This window comes from Notolabrus celidotus, chromosome 17 (genome assembly GCF_009762535.1).
Source record: "Notolabrus celidotus isolate fNotCel1 chromosome 17, fNotCel1.pri, whole genome shotgun sequence".
Classification (NCBI taxonomy): domain Eukaryota; kingdom Metazoa; phylum Chordata; class Actinopteri; order Labriformes; family Labridae; genus Notolabrus; species Notolabrus celidotus.
The window spans coordinates 12,523,619-12,544,776 of NC_048288.1; the positions used below are offsets into that span (position 1 = coordinate 12,523,619).

General features: G+C 39.8%; 1 protein-coding gene across 1 annotated transcript in view; it reads right to left on the reverse strand.

The window, feature by feature from the left end:
- Positions 1-340: 340 nt before the first annotated feature.
- Positions 341-21,158, reverse strand: part of lancl2 (LanC lantibiotic synthetase component C-like 2 (bacterial)) — a 37,531-nt gene continuing 16,713 nt past the window's right edge. The window contains exons 5-9 of the mRNA XM_034706680.1: positions 15,430-15,576; positions 10,797-10,979; positions 6,447-6,623; positions 4,935-5,007; positions 341-3,191 (exon numbers count right to left, since the gene is read on the reverse strand). Of these exons, the coding sequence (XP_034562571.1) occupies positions 3,115-3,191; positions 4,935-5,007; positions 6,447-6,623; positions 10,797-10,979; positions 15,430-15,576 (657 nt within the window). The 3' untranslated portion in view covers positions 341-3,114. The remainder of the gene's footprint in view (positions 3,192-4,934; positions 5,008-6,446; positions 6,624-10,796; positions 10,980-15,429; positions 15,577-21,158) is intronic.

Here is a 21,158-nt window from a genome sequence, read left to right on the forward strand (position 1 = left end):
ACTTCCGCATGGGCTTCATAGTTTGAGACTGGAGGTTGCCGCTTGACCCAGACTGTTCCATCAGATCGCCAGATGGTGAAGTGCGATTCATCACTCCAGAGAACGTGTCTCCACTGCTCTAGAGTCCAGTGGCGGCAGACTTTAGACCACTGCATCCGATGCTTTGCGTTGCACTTAGTGATGTATGGCTTGGATGCAGCTGCTTGGCCATGGAAGTTATTGGAACACCTGATTTCAGTTATTTGGATGGGTGCGTGAATACTTTTGGCACTATAGCTTATTGTAATTCGTCATCACTGACTATACAAAAAAACAACGTAAAAAAAACAATAAAGAAATCTAGATTTTCACTGCTGCTGCTGTCACTGAAGCTCAGGAGTTTAATGTGGAAAATAAACACACAAACATTCATATTTGACATCAATTAGGCCGACAGCAAATCAAATACACAGACTGGGACAAAGGTCAAACACTCCAATACAAATCACCACCGAACACATTAGGACCAGTCAGGAAGACACTCTTAACACACACATTTCTTTCTGTGAAATCATCCTCATGCAAAGACATTCATAACAGACCTCTGCAAGAGAATTAGGCATTTTATGTGCATTCATGGGCCGTCTGAATTCATGGACATAGTGGAGATTTTAGCTAGTTGTGAAACAGACTGAAACAAAAATTGATGCATCTATGTGAGCTACAAAATCTAGCGAGATCATTGGACATGGTCTAACATGGTCAATTTTTAGGCTTGATTCCACTGCCGCCAGGCAGAGTGAGTTACAGCTTGTGTAGAAACAGACTTTGTTGACCTTTTCTAAGGCAGAGATTTGATGAGTGATACAACTGATGGTTAAGACGGGAGGAAGAGATTTCCTCTTAGAAGATAGGACCTATGCATTTACAGGAGACCATCAGCAGAGAGATAAGACAACCGCATTGTCCACTAGGGGCACTAAATTCAATTCAATAGTTGGCTCCTCACAGAAGCTTAAAATAAAAACTTAAAATATTGTTTAATAAGGATTAGATGCTGCAAACCTTGATCCATTTGGCATGATTTCAGACATATTTTATTGAGCTATGGGCTTCAATTTCCACAAAGCATCGTAGACATAATACATCCAGAATACAAGTATGTGACCTTATGAGATGATCAGTTATGAATCACTCTCACTGTCAGGTGTCTGATCCACAAACCTGTGAGTCTACATGAAATGATACAGAGGCTGACATGTTTGGTTCCATTTCTCAAAACCTCATGAATGCACACAAGAGAGATGTCTAAGTTCATGGCTGTTTGTATATCAGTACATTAAAGGTAAAGTGAGTAAACAAAGTGAGAACTGGGAGGTGAGCATGAGTAGTATCTCTGGAGGGCAAAGTTAAGGCCAGTACAAACACCTGTGATATTAAGTTAACAAGTTCAGACAGTTAAGTAAAAAAACAGATTCCTTGGCCTTCTCCAACCATCACCCACGTTATTCAAAGCATCATGTGCCACATATGTAGTGTACCCGAATCAATTTGAGGCCATATCCAAATTAAATATATATTTTAAAATGTTTTACTATTGAGCTGAAGGCCAATACATGCTGTTAGATGCAAGCTAACAAGCTAGCTTGGTGTGACTTTAGCAGAAATGCTATAAATACAAAATTAGCTTTTGTAGCTTGAAACAAAAAGACCAAATTTTTAAACCTCTTCAGCACAATACACTTTTACTCCAAATGATTTGACACTTGACACATTGTGGGGAAAATTGTCTTTTTTTTTTTAACCAGGATAAAACGTTGCTGACTAGCTAAAGAAGCTAATCGCCACGCTAACTTTTTTTGATTTTGTTTCAAACAAGGAGCCTAAAAAAAAAATGTATTAAAAAGTATATTTTAAAATGCAACTTATTTTTTTTTACAGTAAAACACTAAACACTGCACATGTTTTTTGCTAAGAATACATACAATCTTTAGCATTAGTTCTGACTTGTGCACCTAACTAGTCAAAAATTATTACAAAATAACTAAATAAGAAAAAGAAAAAGTATCTCTTCAATTAAGCAGAAATCCGTTAGAATATTAGTTAGCAAAGCTATTTTAAAAAAGCATAAAAAAGCATAAAGGCCCTCCAAAAAGCCAAATATTGAGCTACAGAGAGCAAAGGGCTTCGATAAAACATAGTTGGTACATTAGCTTCAATAACACTAAGCAGACTTTTTTTAAAAAGAGGACTCAAACGCTCTTATTTAGCCTTCCAAGGCTTTCCAATCTAACCTTCTCCTCTTTAGAAAGAAGTGCAACATAGCATCTTATAGTTTTTAGTTAACACAAGAAATAAAGAAATCAAACATAAGCTTTAAAATAGTCTGGCGATCAAATAAACAATACTAAAATCTGGTTAAATGAGGACCACAGAGAATCTTTCCCCACAATGTGATAAATACCCGGAGAACTGAACTGCCACACTTACAAATACAGGAAGAGGAAATCACTACATTGACAGGATATGAGGCACCGAGAGCCGTTAGAGTGAGCATGCAGAGGTATTGAAATACCAAAACAGCTTTAGTTCACTTATACAAACGCACATACACTCACAAACATCCACACGCACACACCCTCTTTCTTGGCCTAGGTGCTACGGTAAGGCTGAGGGTGGTGAGTGTGTTCTTCTGTGTCCAAGCCAGCAGGCTATCACTTGTGTAAGCAAAAAGAAGAACCAGGGTCCAAGTCTTCAGCCCAACACACGTAGAGGATGAGGAGGGACCTCAGAGGTGAAGGTTTAATAACATTTGACATTATTCCTCTGACATGTACTACAGGATGTAAGTGTCCATATTCAAGAGGAGAAACATCCATTCACACCATCTTCTTCAATTAGACTTCTTTCCTCCAGATTCATAACATTCAACCGGTCTTAAAATAACCCCCCTTTTATTTTTGTACATATTCTAAATTTTATACAACCAAACAACATGTGTGATTACCTCAAAACACAATTGCACTCATTCCTCTGTATAAGCCGTATTTGGACTGATCCTGAAAACCAAGGCTGAACGCTGCAACAAAAATGCATCCTTTCCCTTCATCATCCTCAGTCCCATCAGCTGGCAGGTCAAAGTTCAAATGCAGGGAAGCAGCAAGCTTCAGGCTGCGCTATCTCCGATAAGTAGTAGATGGCCCCTGCCATACCTGAGAGGAGAAACACATTCGTTACTACCCGCTTTTAAACATTTCAATCCCCACTTCAAGGTTGTTTTCCTCTGAAGTGTTGTTATCCAAAGAACGATGTGATACAGCAGGGTGCAATATATACATAGGATATCTGACAAATTGTAGGCAATTTCTTAAAATACAAAATACAGGGACACAGAGAGACATAGAGTAGTGTTTGAAGGTCAAACTAGATTTATGATCACCAATTAGCTATTGCTAAACAACAGCTAATATCACCATTATAACCCAATAGAAACACTGACGTAAATATTCTACCAGTGACTGCTCAGTTATTATTATTTTTTTATATCAGATTAACAGCTGTTGTTGGATCATCAAACCTGCTGATCTAACAAGGACTGTCGCAATATGCTGGTATCAAAGATTAAAGCTGGTGGTGGTAGGAATGGTGTAAAAAACGTTACTTTTTTTTCTGCTGGGTTTGGAGAAAAGGTCATAATACCCATTGGTACTCATCGGTAAGTGAAGTAATTTGAGATTATGTCGAAATCTCTGTGTTTCCAAGGCCTTTGTATCAAGCAATGGTATTATTCCACTCGTTCCCGTTATCACGGACCAATCAGAGCTACTCCCCAACCCTCTGTCCTGTTTGGGTTGAGTGGCGGCCCCACTACGTCGCCCTGATTGGCTGGGTAGCCGCTACTTCCTCATAAAACACGCACAACAATCTTTTATGGGCGGGGTTACGACAGCAGAGAGGGGAGGGGTAGTGTTGACATTTGAAATCTCTCTTTGAACTGATATCTCTGATATCTCGACTACCAACAGCAGCTTTAATCGTCTTTTAAAATAAACTAAATATGGATATTATGCTAAAAATGAGGTACTACCGTGTAACTAATTGGTTCATAGTAGGGGGCGGTAGTGGTTCTTTAAGCTAGTTACCATAAAACGGGTGGAGACGAAAAGGAAGCAGCAGAAGAAGACTCAGTAACCAGCTAGCTAGCCAGAGGGGGTTAATCAGTAGCAAAATTGTAAGTTAAGTTTTAGTACGGTTCTCGGTTCTGAAGTCTCAGTTTGGTACATTTTCTGCACAATAAAGGAACAAACAGAACATATAAAATGTATTTTCCTCTAATAGGAACTTACTGATTTTTTATACATTGTCTTAAGTGCAGTATCCACAGTTCAGGCTTGTAGGCCAGCTCAGATTTCACAAAAAAATAATTAAAATACAGAAATTCTGAAACTTTTCATATCTTTGTACTAAGTGTTATTCTGATAATGACTATAATATTAATAGGGTGTAGAAGAAAAAAGTTACTCCAGTTTCATATGTTGATATGAAATGAGACCAGCACATACTCTCATACTTGACCAACTGTTGAGAGGGTTGTTTCTAAAGACACATATTTTCTTGTGTAGAACTGAGTGGAGTTGAATCAACATAAGCCAGGGTAAAAAAGCAGTTGTATCCAGTCTGCTGGAACATCATTAATTTTCTGAAAACTAGTACCTTTTAATTTGTCCAAAAAGTCTGTTTTTATTAAGCATTATTTTAAAAGGTACAAGTAGAACTTTCTGTACAGAATTACACAGGAGGCAGTTTAATTGGATATTGATGGAAGGAGGCGTGTTGTCTGCAATGCAAAATAAAGGGCCGGCTATTTCACTGCTGCAAAAGATGGTTACTCCAGTAATGGAAGAAAATGTCAAAGCAGTAATTAGTTAAACTTGTGAATGACGAATATTTGGTACCTTCAAAAAGAGAGTAAGGTCGATCTGGGATGCGACAGCCGTGGGTTCCGTAGGCCAAACACCACTCGGCAAACTGGTGGAAGACGATGACATTATAAAACACATTTAATTAATCACCTGATTAAAGCATCATATGGAACTTTCAATATTTTCTTTACAGAGGATAAAAAGACAAATATGATTCATTCATAAGACAATATTCCTTGAAGACAGGAAAAGATTTGTTCCAGGCTTGTTCCACTCAACAGCATACAGATGTCACAGTACCCGAAGCGCCTAATGAGCACCAGTCATCACAGTGACTCATGAACCAAGTTTATCATTCTCTTTTTATGACTTTTTTTATTTCCTTTTCATGTTTCTGTCCTCTGTATTACCATGGTTGTTTTGTTCCTCACTGTAGACTGTATATAAGAAGTGGAAGTAGCCTTCAGGCCTCAAAAATAAACTCTTAAAGATTTGTTTTCCCACACGAAGTGACGCCAACAGATACCCAGAGAGCCCAATTATACAAGAATATATGTAAAAATAATCATACCTCTTAGAAAATAAATCCTAAAGAAGTCATGGCCTCAATAATGAGTTTAGAGCCTTTTTTTTTTATTTTGCATGATCTTTATTTTTTAAATTATGATCCTATTTTTAGGTAAATGGATGAAAAAAGCAGGATATGTTGAAAGACAAGTGGAAACCATGGTGACAGAATAAAAGTCTTGGTCAACACTTGGTTTCACTTGAAGTCCCTGAGTCATATGAAGACTAAATGTGTTTGTTTAAGCTTGGTATTTGCTAACCAAAACTAGCATCATAATTATCAGAATTTGCTCACCCCTTTCTCTAATGTGGATCTACTCTTTGGACCCTCCCCCTTACGGCTTAAGGCTGATTTATACTTCTGCGTCTCCCCTACGCAGCAGGGGCTGACGCGGACATGAGCACCACATACTTGTGCGTCGATCTGTCCTTGTAGCGCAGCAATTCCTCGCTGAAACACTTGACAGTGTGGTCTCTCTGATAGCTGGCCGCCTGCTTCTGGCCCCGCTACGATCTCTGTTTACTTTTCCACAGAGATTCAGAGCGTGTTATGTTAATCTACAGCTGATACATGTTGCTGTTTATCATACAGACATGATTACAGAGAAGAATAGAGAGGAGGAGATTAAATACACGGCCAATGTGCGGGATCCCGTAAAATGCGTGAAATACAAGCAGACGAGTGAACCAATCAATGGGCTTGCGGTCTGCGTCGATTCTACAGGTAGTTACATTTTGGAGGAGGTGCACATCAGCTACATACGTAGGCCTCTGCGTAGGTACAGGAGCTAGGCTGACCCCCGGCGTAGGCTATGTCAGCGATACGACGCAGAAGTATAAATCAGCCTTTAAAGTAACCAAAGAAACTAAGACCGCCACCCCAAATGTGAGATTCAGGCTTACAAACAGTATCCCACAATGCAATGGTGATTTCACAGTGTCTGGATAGTATTAATAAGATTGATTTTTGACTCTTACCTTGCATGCACGGTACAGGTATTTCTTCTCCTTGGTGACCTTGTAAAGGGACAGGAAGGCGTAACCGTTCCCAGCAGTACCGTGGCAGATACCGTAGCCTTTTCTGAGCAGGCCTCGCTGCCATATCACCTCAGAACATTCCACAGCGTCCTTCAGATACTTGTCCTCTTTGAACACCTGCAGAGGGATGAAGACATGTAAAATATAAAACTTAAGACAAAGGAGGAGCTCAAAACATTATTCAAACTTGACACCTTTGCAGTTAAAATTCCTGTCAGACGTCTGCATTCTGAAAACCTTCACTGCTGCGGAATAACTTAACTTTTATGTTTTATTATTGTGTCAATCTTGGAATAAGTATTTGCTTCATCTGCTGACAAGGTTGTTTCTTTATATTCTCGGCATGAAGAAAAAAAAAGATCTCAGGGTGACAATAATGACTTCTATATTTTGGCATAAATCTGAAAACTTCAAAGTACTAAATGTCAGCAGAAAATGCCACATATAAAACATCAGCTCTGACCCAAAACAACCAGCAAGAGCCACAACTCGTAAAATCATCCTCCTGACAGGCTGGTAGCTGTGTTCTGTCTTTCCCTGGAGACGGGATAAGAGTAGCGCCCACATAAAGGATGAGACGTTCCCACATGCCCAGACCTCATTAGTAGGTAATGAATCCTATCCAGAGTAGAGCCATGCTACTACATTTCATACCAGCTGACGGATGACCTGTCAGACACACATGAAGCCAACAACACAAACTGAGACGGAGTGTGAACAAAGTGGAACTCTGACAGTTCGTCTGATTAGGTGAGATTAGAAGAGCCAGCCTCCCTCTGCAGAACCAGCTCCCAGATGGGGAGAGGAAGGAAGCGCTGGCGGGAGTAGAAGCAGGTTATGGAGCTGCTGTGTAGTGTAGCTTGTGCATGTCAATGTAGTGATTAAATTAAGTCTGTCTGATTGTGCCTGAGCTTTTAATTCAGTTATTAAAAGCTCATTTGTTGCAGCGAAATGACTGACCTGCTGTGTCCAACTTGTTACACTGTGTCGCACTTTTAACAGTCCTTACCATCACTTTAATTACTTCAATCTCAGCTATTCTATAATGAATCATTATCTTTTAATATGTTTATTAGCACAAAAAATACCAAACATGTTCAACATTTATCAATTTGGAATTTTAGTAATGGTCTTAAAGACCAGACCAGGAGGATTGACATATTGACTGTTGACTGTGTTACAGTGCTTGATGTGATGAGTAAATAAAAATGAAGAACAGCTGTTACTTCTAGCTTGGATCATTGATGAGTTATTAAAGGTACGTTTAAATGAGAGAGCTCGACACAAATCGATCCACTCTGGATTTGTTGTAACTACTGGAACACTGAGTCCTTCTTTATATGCAATGTTGTATTGCTTTTAATATGACAAAATCCTGAACTCAATTGTATGAATGAGGACCATCCCCTTGATTCTATCACCTAGAGCAGGGGTTTGAAAACTTTTGAGCCCTCGACCCCCAAAATATAGATGCCAAAGACTTGTGACCCCCACTGTCCCTTGAAGTGATTTAATGTGGCTTCATTTGGCTGGTCTGCAAAACATTTGCCTACCTACATGAGCATGTGGCTGTGTTTCCTGTACTGCTACTGATGCTTTTCATCATTAACTCTTCACTAACCCTAAACTTAGGAGTCATCTGGCAAAAAGAAAGGCAGAAAACTCATTACATTTTCTATGTTTAAGGTTTTATTTAAAGTTAAGCTGCTATTTTTGTCCATGTTTTTACTATAACTTGTAAAATGTACTATTTTTAGATAACTTCGGGAAAATACGTTCTGAAAGCCATCTCACGACCCCCCATTTGTGTCTCGCGACCACCCCAGGGGGTCTCGTCCCCGACTTTGGGAACCCCTGATCTAGACCAGGGGTTCGAAAACTTATGAGCCCTCGAGCTCCAAAATAACGATACCAGAGACTTGCGAACAACACCTTTACTTGGGGTGGTTAAATGGTGCTGACAGCCGTGGGTAAGCACTGAAAGGCCAATCTAAAAACAGACGTTAGAAAACACAAAAGAAAACACACAAAAAAAACAACAGCTGAAAAACCTCAATTTGATCTTATTGTAAATTTAACAGGGTTAAAAGCAGCATGCAAGTTATATTCCTGTTGGTTTCATAGTAGAAAATCTAGGACTCTGATTGTAATGGTTTTGTATCAATTTTAACCACTTTGAATGTATAAGAAAATCTGTCTTTAAAGGAACCACTTTTTTGGCATTGCGACCCCCCAGGGGATATCAACCCCCACTTTGGGAACCACTGATCTAGACTTCTATCCTCACATTGTTCTTTCATTACGAGCACCAACAGAGGTGGGCGCTTTGACTTTGTACATATTAACTTAAAGGCGCCCCTGTTTTCACCACTCCATCTGACAAATGCTAGCCATAGACTGTATAAAAAATGGACGTAGTATCCATGACGTCACCAATCTGTTCAGAGGGGCTGTTTTGAAGCCAATTGTCAGCGGGTGCCATATTGAAATGCTGTACTCAACCAACCTTCATCCCAGCTAGTGTGAGGTAAAGAGGAGGACCTTTAGCCTTTTCGCTAACAGCTACAGGGCGCCTGCCTGTCAATCAAGTCAGCCATGTCCTTATTTGTGCTACTTTTTTTAAATTAGTTTTTTTCAAATATACAGTAAGTGCCGAGAACAGGTGGCTCACAGGAACAAGTTTCAAAACGCACTATGAAATTGGCAGGGGTAATAGACCTATGCATAGGTTGGGTTTAATATCTTCAAAAATAACAAGTTATAAAAAAATCCACCCCTGTACAATGTGTGCCGATGGAGAAATGAGCTTTTCAGACCTAAACCAGGTTGTAAACATGTTTATTATTACTGCAATTTGCAAAGTTCATCTTTTTTGAATTGGTGTGTATGTGGTTTCTGGTGTTGTACGTTTTTCGCTATTCTAATTCCATCATAGGTAGACACAGTTGACAACATCCACAGCAAGCTACACCTGCTTTTTCTAGGCAACTAACCCCACCCAAACTTTATGTATACACAAAAAATGATAGACACCAGCTATTTTTAAAAGGTTCAGAGGTTTTCATCTGCTGCATAAAAAACTCTCTCCTATAAGAACAATTTAAAAAGCACTGAGACTCAAGATGTCTTGTAATAATGTGTAATAATGTCACTCTGTAATGTATGTGAATGTTTTGGGTTGTCTGCATGCAGTGATGTCATGGGATACCGCTGCGCCTTGATAAGGTTATTTTATGAAAAACATGGTCTTAGTTTGACTCCATGAATAAATATCATAACTGGTGGGAAGATGAGAAGAAAAAGAATGACTCCTCACTGACCTCTATCAACATTTCATGAAACATTTGAAGTCTTCACATAACTGGTATTTTGATGATCTCTAAGAGTGATGAAGGCAATAACCTGCTTTAACACTTTGCAACTTATCTCCAAAATAAAATACTTACTGATCAATTAAAGCATGTTAATATTAATCATCCTTTGAAATCCTCCACAGCCTCCAGCTTACAGTAAATCAATGTTTGGTGTGCAGCAGTTTTTTAATGGAGCATACAGACATTACAGCTGCAACAGCAGACCTGAAATGATCCATTACAAAAAACAGCCAGCCACTGAAACGCTCCGACTGCGACAACAAATGGAAGATGTGTTTGTCTGCTCTGTTAATAGTGAGACAGAGATAAGCAATCATGTGTCCCATTGTGCTTTGTTCTCTGTGTGGTGCCAAAGAGGCTCCGCATTACAGAGAGGAATGTGAATGCCAGAATAACAGCACATTAGCTGCCAAGTGGCTCCCTAATGGGCCAAGAAAAGAAAAAATTAGCCTCCAATGCATTACTGCAGTATGTGTGTGTGTGTGTGTGTGTGTGTGTGTGTGTGTGTGTGTGTGTGTGTGTGTGTGTGTGTGTGTGTGTGCGCGTGTGCGTATGCGTATGTATGTGTGTGTGTGTGTGTACAGCCAGGCTTTTTTACCAGCTGGTGTTTCATCTGGAGGGAAGTCGACTTTTCCTGTCTTTGTCACGACCTTTTAACAAGTACAAACATGACGAGGGTAGTCAGAAAAGGGGATCCACCTTTCTTGAATATGGCAACATAATGTACACTGCAGTATGTGACACAACATACACAGTGCAGTCCATGCAGTCCAGAGTCATGCCACAAGGTGCCAGTGTTGTTCATGTGTTTGTTCTGTGACTGAACTGACCAGACGTTAAGGCTGTTCCTTTATGCAACCACCCCCCGTCAGTCACTGATGTCTGACTGCTGTCACTCAGACTAAGCTGATCTCACCTTATGAGCCATGATGAGCATGTGGATGACACCGGGGGATCCGTGGCACCAGTGAACCAACCGGTCGCTCTCGTTGCTCAGAGATGATGGGAAGTTCCCAGAGCGAAACTTCTTGTGGCGAACGTAGTCGATGCAGGGACGGATCAGCTCTGACAGCATGTCTGGATTCACCTTCGCTGCAGGCTGCAGAGAAACAGAGACAGAGTTTAATGACATTTCTTACAGGTAAAAAGCTGTCTCTGCATGTGTTGTCCATTTAATGCTGGAAGACATACAAATGAATTAAGGAGGAGTGTAGAAGGTGATGCAGAAACTTCCTGCAGAAACATTATTACTGGATCAGTTCAACTTTTTTCTAGAGACTAAAAAGTGAGCAGCAGGAGTGATTCTGAATCAAAGCAACTATCAGTCCTTTCTGTTGCTAATTAGCACAGAAGAAAAACAATACATAAAAGGAGCACAGACATAATGAATGCACTTTTGCCTCTGAGTGCAGAAACGTATTAATGAGCTGAACTTTAGGTGCTAACTCCGAGGAAGAACATTTCATTAATAAACCAATAACCAGCACACCTTTCTGGCTAGAGATTAATTATCTGTGTTGGAGAGTCTCTCTCTCTCAGTGTGTGGATTAATAAAGTGTGGGGATTTACAGCGGACACACAGAGAGTAGGGGTGTAAAGGTACATGTATTTGTACTGAACTGTGCAGCACTTTGGGTTCAGTCCAGGAGGGTACTGAACCAGTTCAGCACAGAATTAAAGATAGTGTAAACCCAAGGTCCACACAAAAACAGGAGTGCAACACACACAGCATAGGTAGCCCTTCATGTCGGTTACTGAAACTTGGTTTCAGGACAGTGTCACAACAACAAATCACCTCAAAATATACTGAGATAAAATTTTTAAAGTTGTATTTATTGATCATTTAAAAAAATCTGTGATCAGTTTTGTGCGTTGAACTCATACAGTGGTTACCTGTGATCAGTTACGGTGTGTGTCAGTGAGGAGCCGGGGGGCTGTATTGAGCACAGAGTGAACTCTTCAACTCCCAGGAATAAAAAAATCATACCAAGCCTCTTGCACGGTCTTAGTAAACAAAACTAAAATATGCCTTCAGCAAATACCCCAAAAATGTGTATTTACTATTTATCAACAACCGACAAGTTGCAATTACGCTCACTTTCTAAGGGTTGGGTACATAAGACAGTATAAAACCTAGATGTAGTCTCAGTGAAGCAGAGTTCTGATGGAGGTCTCCAAATACTGACAACCTAAATTTAAGTCAACCTAGCAAGAGGTAAAGGGGCGGCGTTTAGCCCGGCCTTTAGGCTCATCGCTAACAGCTACAAATTGCACACCTGTCAATCAATCAATCAATCAATCAATCAATCAATCTTTATTTATATAGCGCCAAATCACAACAAAGTTATCTAAAGACGCTTTTACAGACAGAGTAGGTCTAGACTGTACTCCATGTTGTGTTATTAACAAAGACCCAACATCAAGACAGGATACGATCCAGTCCTATCTTACAGACAGGACTCAGTCTGATTTTCATCTTAATCCACCATGAGTAGAGCACTTTGCAGTACTTAGCTAGTTACAGCGGCAAGGACAAACTTCCTTTAACAGGCAGAAACCTCGAGCAGAACCAGACTCATTACAGACAGCCATCTGCCTCGACCAAGTTTGGGTTGGAAAGAGGGATAGAGTAGAATAGGAGAGAGAGAGAGATGATGGTGATGAGACAGATAATAGTAGCTGTTGCCTCTGGAGTCTGGCACGTCCACAGCAGGAGGCCAGAGCAAACCTACGAGACAAGAGAGCTCAGGGACTCCAGAAATGTATATGGTTATTAACTTTGGGACAGGAGGGGTTAAAGTAAGTGATTGGGGGGGGCAACGTTATCGACCATGAGTAGAGCACTTATTTAGCAAGTTACAGTGGCAAGGAAAGACTTCCTTTAACAGGCAAAAACCTTGAGCAGAACCAGACTCATAGTTGACAGCAATCTGCCTCGACCAAGCTGGTGTTGGAAAGAGGGATTTAGGAGCCTCTAATTATGCAGAGTTCAGTAAAATCCATACCCTTAATATCTTCAAAATGCATGAGTTATAAGACAAAATTCATCCCACTACAGAGTGTTTGAATACAGACATGGGCTATTCAAGTTTTAAGCGTTTCTGCCTCTGCTTCATTTCAACATTGGATGTTGTACAACAGGGAACTTTAGCAAGAGTCTGGCTGGATTAGTTGGGATTGGTTTCGCAAATCCTCTCCAGAAAAATAATCATTGCTGATGTGGAAGAGTCCTGGGAGTCCAGCGTTGGTGTCTACACTCATTAGAGCGAGCCATGGCTTTCTGAGGCCTTTATCACTCAACATCTAGAACGTGAGCAGGGCACACTTTGCTCTGAAAAGGCTGTAAAAACACAAGTAAGCACCATCTGTTATAACATCAGGGAAAAGAGATGTGATATCAGTGTGTGCTGGTCACACCAAATACATACATACATACAGTTCAGAACTGTTTAAAATGTAGCTGATGTATTTTACATGTATACCCTGCCCACAGAGGTTCACAGCTTTGCTCCTGAGTAGGAACTGACAGCCTTCATAGTGCAGACAGTAATGTCCTGTGCATGGTGAACTCACTCACTATTGATTAGTACCTCATACGACTCCAATTCAATAACCTTGAGCTATCCCTTTAAGTTGGGGGAAGACCTTACAAAAACAACTCAGATTTTGCTACTGGTCTTAATGGACTCCACACGCACACACGCATACACACACACACTCGACTGATGTAGGACTGAATTATTTATTTCTAGCAAGATGTTCAGTGTGTTAATGAGAACATCTGTGAACAAACACAGAGACGCAGAGCATTCAAACCCGCACTTTAAACAATCTACTACTCTTCATCTACAACTCTAAAATACTTTAAAAAGAGAAAACATAAACGCTTAAATTCAAAAGAAAAAAAACTGGGAGTATATTTACTTCTCTAAAAAAACAAAGATGCTGCGTCACGTTTGGCTGCTCATCTGAGCTCACATTTAAAGACGTAACACAGCTTCACTTGACTTTGCAGCTGCCTCACAGTCTGCAGCACACTGATATATCCACATCACGCTGATTTGCACGCCACAGTTTGATCAAATCTCACCAAAGAACTGATTTAGTCACTCTGCCAGCAACACTAATGTGATGTGTGGATGTAGGAGTTATCAGCTCCTCCGCTGGCTCTCGCCCTGGGACAGTGAAACTCTACATCAGACAGCAGACCGACATCCAAGCACTGATCTGCTGATGAATGTTTCCTGCTGCACTGTGTACTGGCATGAGTCCACGAATGAAAAAATGTGTCTTTTACTGAGTCACTGCAGAGCTCATGATTGAAGGGGTGTTACTTTTAAGCATCTATAAATCTTAAACGTCTTAAGCATTGTTTTAATTGTACTGCATGTTGGTTTATTGAATCTATGAGTAGTTATCTCCGAATTGTAAGATGTACATTTGGGACCCATCGGGTGTTTGTTGAGGCTTCAGGGGTGACAAACACAGAACAAGCATGGCAGGTCAGACAAGAAGGCTTCAAGATAAGAGCTTCAATGCAGACGTGTTGACTGTAATATCAAGTCTACGAGGGAGGAAGACTGCATGACTCTGATGAAAAGACATGAAGGCTACAGTTATCATCCTGTCCCCTTTATTTCTGACCTGCATCATATTAGTAAAGTTGTATTTAAGTGCATTTTGATACATTCACAGTAAGTCCCTGTTTTATTTTTCAGCCTAAGGGATTTCACTTGAAGGCTAAGGGAATTGTGGGTCTGAAGAGACCTTAGCACTTGCTGACTTGTGAAGCAGAGACTAGTTAAGTACGCAAGTCTGCAAGAGCAGGAGGGACTGGACATCTGGATGCATCCTGTCTTTAAGACACAATATATCTGTCTTTGGTGTTTTCCTACTTCAGAGAGTCTGGTTTTGAATTATCCTTATAAGCAGGGGTGTTTGATGTGTGTTAAGCTGATGGATCATAATGGGGATATTATATAATTTCTCATTTGTCGGATGATATAATTTTATCCAATAGAAACATTGCTTTCACTTACTCACAAGCACCACACATTCTGAAACAGCAGTCAGCAGCTTGCTATCTCCCATGTCTTAAAGAACAGAACCACAACAAGTGCAGCCGCAACATGCTGACAAGTAAAAACATCATCACCCGTCAGGGAGGATAACACAAATGCAATTTGCAATACATGTGCCGCAAGTAATTACAGAGGGGGAAAAAGTCCTGAACAGGCTATTATCGGGTAGCTGCTCATAGAAAAGAGAAACAGACCGTGGAGTCTTACTAATACGGATATACTCTGAAATGCCACTGTTGACACAGCACAGGTCAGGTTGGGATTTGTGAGATAGCATACAGTGAGTTTTGTGTCTGACTCTGTTTTATTGGAAGGAGGGAATAAGAAGCATACAGCTTATTGATTATCAGCTTATTGTGTGACATAAATAGAACTCAAACTGTGTTAAAAATGACCACATTCAAATATAAGATCACAATATTACATCTCGAGTCAAACAGGTGCCCAGTGGATTGTTCAGCTTCTTACCTGCATGAGCATGTAATATATACCAGCCAGGCCATGTGCAGCACCGATGTACTGCTTCTTGTGCCATTCATAGAGCAGAGGACAGCGATCCGTCTTCTTCTGTTCTGCTGACATGTTTTTCCCCGACTCCAGGATGACTGTCACCACCTGAAGATTAAAAAGAGAGGATGAGATGGAGAAGGTAAAGGAGTGGTTGGCCTGAACCCTGGAAGTATTTTAATTATTGAATAAAATAATTTGTCCACATGTGGGAAACATCTCTTGCCAGAATCATATCTTTGAAACAAATCGGTATTTTTTTTACACCTAATTGTTAGGTTTAACTTTTCAAATGTAACTGGGTTTGGATTTTGACATTTGCTTATAATAAGAGATAAAAACTTTTTGATTATGCTTTTGTTGTTGTTGCTATATTTCAGTGAGGAAGTATAAAGAACATAATGAATTCAGTGGCAAGAATACACAGTGCTGGAGCTGATACTATTCTAGCTTGGCAAACGATGGCAGATAAGATCAAGGAATTGCTGTAATCATTATTTTCATTTGCATTTCTTATTAAAACATGGTCTTTCATGTCCTGAAAGAGTTTTATTTGTTTGTTTGTTTTGTTTTATTTTTTCTCTCTGTCCCTTTTCTTTTTCTCTATTTTTGATTGCATTGTGCCTTTACACTTGTCAGAGTGCTGTTTCTGTTTATCTTTAAAAAACAAATTAAAAAGTTGTTTCCAAAAAGAGGAAGTATAAAGAACATAATGTATGGCAGTGGTCTGATAAATAATGATAACCTAAAATGACAGCTTGAAAACAAGCTATGCAACAACATCCTGGGGTTTTAAATAAAGCTAAAATTTAAGGGACTGCAGGTGTAAATTAGCTTAAAGCTAACTCTGGTGCAATGCATCAGATGGTAACAATTATGTTCAACATTGTATATGGTCCCTCTATAAATAAATCATATATATATATATATATATTTTTTTTTTCTTTAAGTGGCAAAAAAATCTGCAGCTCCTCTAAAGGCCACTAGAGGCTGCAACCAAGAGTGAGTCACCTGCAGAGCCCAGACATTACATCATGTGGACAGGCTTCTGTAAATCAGTTTCTGTCTGTGTAATTACTTTCTATATTCATGACAACTATGCGGTGAGAGAATTAAAAACACACTTATTACATTAGTGCTTAATGTGATGCAAAAAAAGATGTGGACACCTTCAACGAAAGGCTGCTGCTGCTACCTGGCTGTTAGACATCACCTTGGCAAGTAGGAGTCTTTAGAAATACTACATTTTCCAGACTTACATCTGTACCATAGGGCTGAATCTTAGTAGTGTTACTTCATAGTTCCTAAAATAGAGAACACAGACCCCTCCTTTGGTTTCATCTTTATTGTCTTGTGTTAGTGTGGTGAGTGCGTTCAGAAGAAGAAAAGATGATACCGTAGCTGTTCTGAAACATTTAAGCGTGTGCATTAAACTGCCATCTCCCTTCACAGAACAGTTCATGATGAGTAAACGCTGCTGAGGCAGAAAGAGAACCAACATGCTGCGTCTCACCTAGCTTTGCTTCTGTAATGATGCAACATGACAACTTCACACTGTGGACAACACCACAGTTACAAGATGACTACTATTCTCTGCTTCTCACCTTGGAAGTAAATATTAGCATGGCAGACTTCAGCAATGGATTTTATTTTTAAGAGCTGTGTGGATAAAATGTTTGTAATTTCTAACACACACCAGTCTTGATGATGAGAAAACTTTAGAACAGGAAATCTGCCAGCTATGGAAGCCCTAAAAGGACATGATTTTAACACATTTTATTTTCTCCTTTTTCTCAAGATAACAAGATGATTTTGTCATTACAAAATGAAGCTTTTTATCTTGAGACCTCAAATAATTTTTCTCATGATAATGGGATTATTTACAGTATCTCACAAAAGTGAGTACACCCCTCACATTTCTTCTAAAGATGATGCACAAGAAAGTCCGTAAACAATTTGCTAAAGACAGCAGACTAAGGACATGGATTACTGGAACCATGACTTCTGATGAGACGGTCTGATGAGACCAAGATAAACTTGTTTGGTTCAGATGGTGTCAAGCGTGTGTGGCGGCAACCAGATGAGGAGTACAAAGACAAGTGTGTCTTGCCTACAGTCAAGCATGGTGGTGGGAGTGTCATGTCTGGGGCTGCATGGGTCCTGCCGGCACTGGGGAGCTACAGTTCATTGAGGGAACCATGAATGCCAACATGTACTGTGACATACTGAAGCAGAGCATGATCCCCTCCCCTCAGAAACTGGGCCACAGGGCAGTACTCCAACATGATAACGACCCCAAACACACCTCCAAGACGGCCACTGCCTTGCTAAAGAAGCTGAGGGTGAAGGTGATGGAGTGGCCAAGCATGTCTCCAGATCTAAACCCTATTGAGCATCTGTGGGGCATCCTCAAACGGAAGGTGGAGGAGTGCAAGGTCTCTAACATCCATCACCTACTTGATGAAGTCATGGAGGAGTGGAAGAGGACTCCAGTGGCAACCTGTGAAGCTCTGGTGAACTCCATGCCCAAGAGGGTTAAGGCAGCGCTGGGAAATAATGGTGGCTACACAAAATATTGACACTTTGGGCCCAATTTGAACATTTTCACTTAGGGGTGTACTCACTTTTGTTGCCGATGGTTTAGATATTAATAGCTGTGTGTTGAGTTATTTTGAGCGGACAGTAAATTTACACTGTTATACAAGCTGTACACTGACTACTTTACATTGTATCATAGTGTCATTTCTTCAGTGTTACCCCATGAAAAGATACGATTAAATATTTGCAGAATTGTGAAGGGTGTACTCACTTTTGTGAGATACTGCATCTCATTTATCCACAGAACAAAGACCCTTTTTTTTAGTTTTTGATGTTCAACCTGTAAGATAAATGTCTCATAACAAAATGTCTTTTTATCCTTTACTGAGGAAAAATGTTCTGAACAATGTTTGTGAAAATAAATAAATAAATAAAATAATAAAAGAAACTCATAACAGGCCCTTCTTATTACCTGAAGTGGTTACCATGTGTATAAATGTGCTCTTGTTATGTTAAGTACGGAAGCCCTTAAAGAACAGGATTAAGTACATTTTGATTTATCCGTTTTCTCGTCTTATTTTTCTCGTTATCTCAAGCAAAAAAAGGCTTGTTTTCTTGAGATAACAAGAAAAGTAAGTGGCGATCTTGAAAAAAACAGTGAATTAATCCTTTATCTCGCCATAAATGAGGAAATAAAATGTATTGTAAAAAATGTCCTTTTAGGGACCATCGGCAGTTTTCTCATTAAATACACCAATGAGCCACATTTTATCATCTGACAGGCAGTACGAACAAATGACTTAACATCCTAATCATACTTTACAATGTCCTTATATCCTAAAATAAAAGTATTCATTCATTTTTTCCTTTAGGCATGATTATGTAACATTTTAACACCTCTAAATATTCCCTTCAGTATACCTTCAATCATCACACCAAAGAGATTTTAGATGGTGATGTTTATTTAATCCTGAAATTAAATTACTGACTTATAAATATGTTTTTAAACTGACAGTAGCATAATACCCTCTCTGTATGTCTAACTGTGCAGAAATGAAACTTCTCCTCCTTGAGAGGGTTTAAAGGTCTTGTATCGTGCGTGAACGTTTGTTCCACGAGTTTGAAATAATCTCCTTTCAGCTCATATTCTGGCACCAACTACAAGTCCTGGAACTTCTCTGGATCTGTGTTCAGTTTTCAACACTGTTCTCTCCTTTGCTCCCTCTCACTCTTGTATTTTTGTCATTTTTGCACTCGTCTTTTTTGGCATCGTAAGAACTTTAATCCTTAGAAGCACAGCATTAAAAGAAAAAATCATAAAAAGACAAAATACCTTGTGATGAGTCGAGGATCAGCATCTTAAGACTGCTTTGTGTCTGTTTCTTCTCACTATACAACTAAAGCTTCCAGACTTGCCATGATAAACCAAAGCCTTATGTAACTTAAACAGGATGACGATGACATACAACCGCCCCTGAAACATTTGAAGCTTCATATCAGGGGAGATTTTCTGGACATATGACATTCCACTGCGTTTTTTTCTCATCCTTTAGCTCGGTGATATAAAGGCTTCCACAGGACACGGTTGCCTCTACTGACCTTTGAGATCCGTTTAAGGCTATCTGAGCCCTGCAAACATACATCACTGTCTCATATAGTGTGAAGGCCGATAGGAAGGAAAATAACAGAAGGTCAAGTAAGCCCTGAGAGGCTGAGAGGAGCAACTAATATCAGAAGGTCAACAGATAAACTCAATAACAGTGAAGTTTGAAATCCAATTGTTCTCTGGACAAACTAAAGTTCTCTATCAATATATCAATGTATTTTCTTTAACTCACTGAGTTCTGAGACTTAGAGCTGTGGAGTATCAGGTAAAAGGTTTAGTCTGAGCCTTTATGTTGAGTTCAGCTTCAGGTTTGATAAATTATATGTCCAGTTTAAAGAACGGTTGCCTTTTCTGACTGGTAGTGACATCTTTAGCAAGTACATAGTGAATGCCCAGTGTTAGCTTTAGCATAAGTAAAACTTTTAGTCTGGTTTAGTTCAGACTGTACCAGCTAGATTTATCCAGTTTGACCTAAAAGATATAGGTATGGACATGGTTTCTATTTAGTTTGTCCTGGGTTTAATACAATGCTTGAGATCTGAAGCAGAACAAGCTCTAATAATTCGTAACTATTGTTGGGAGGCTGTCTGTGGCCTGAATCCTCTTCAAATCTGCAATATCCTCAATTTGTAACAACAACTTTCAATCCCACTGAAAAAATACCTTCCAATTGAATCAAGAACAAGCATCAGTGATTTTTCCTTTCCTGATTAACTATTGAGGCTGGGTTGGATATTAAATGAAAGCTCTGACAGCATTTTGGAGGAGATTCGTGGCTTATCTCACTACACCGTGTGGACACATTCTTATGTAAGATCAAGCATAGAACAAGCAAGATGAGTGCTTGTGAGGATTTATAGAGATGACATGGATGGAAGATTAGAATGTGGAATATTGATCTATCTGTCACAAGCTTAACTGTTACTTTATTTTAGGGCTTGGTTGTGGACTGATTGTGACTCGGTTGCACTCCCGACTTACACCTGACCACATGGACCTGCTTATTTGTCTCAACAAGAACGAGTAGGCAGGAAACTGGACAATGAGAGATCTCTTGTTGCAGCAAATCCACATGTATAAGTTTGAGCCTTATATGACTATATATGTCTGCAGAAATGTATAGTTATATTTTGGGGCTTTTTTGCCTTTATTGGATAGGACAGCTGAAGAGAAAGGAAATATGGGGAGCAAAGAGAGGGGGAAGACATGCAGTAAATGGTCGACCGGCCGGAAGTCGAACCGGACACTTCTGCGACAAGGACTATAGCCTCTATACGTGGGTCGCTTAGACCGCTAGGCCACCAGCGCCCGGTCCATAGCTATTCAATACCGTTAGGTATATTTTTTGTGTTGCTGTGGATAAAATAAGATTTATGGAAAAGAAAGATTTTTTTTTCGTTTTTGACATAGTAACACCATAGACTGTTTAATTAATGGACGTAGTATCCGTGATGTCACCCATCTGTTTCTGAAGCACTGTTTTGAAGCTGATCATTGGCGGGTGCCAAATTGGAAATGTTGAACTCAACCAAACTTCTGTCCAGCT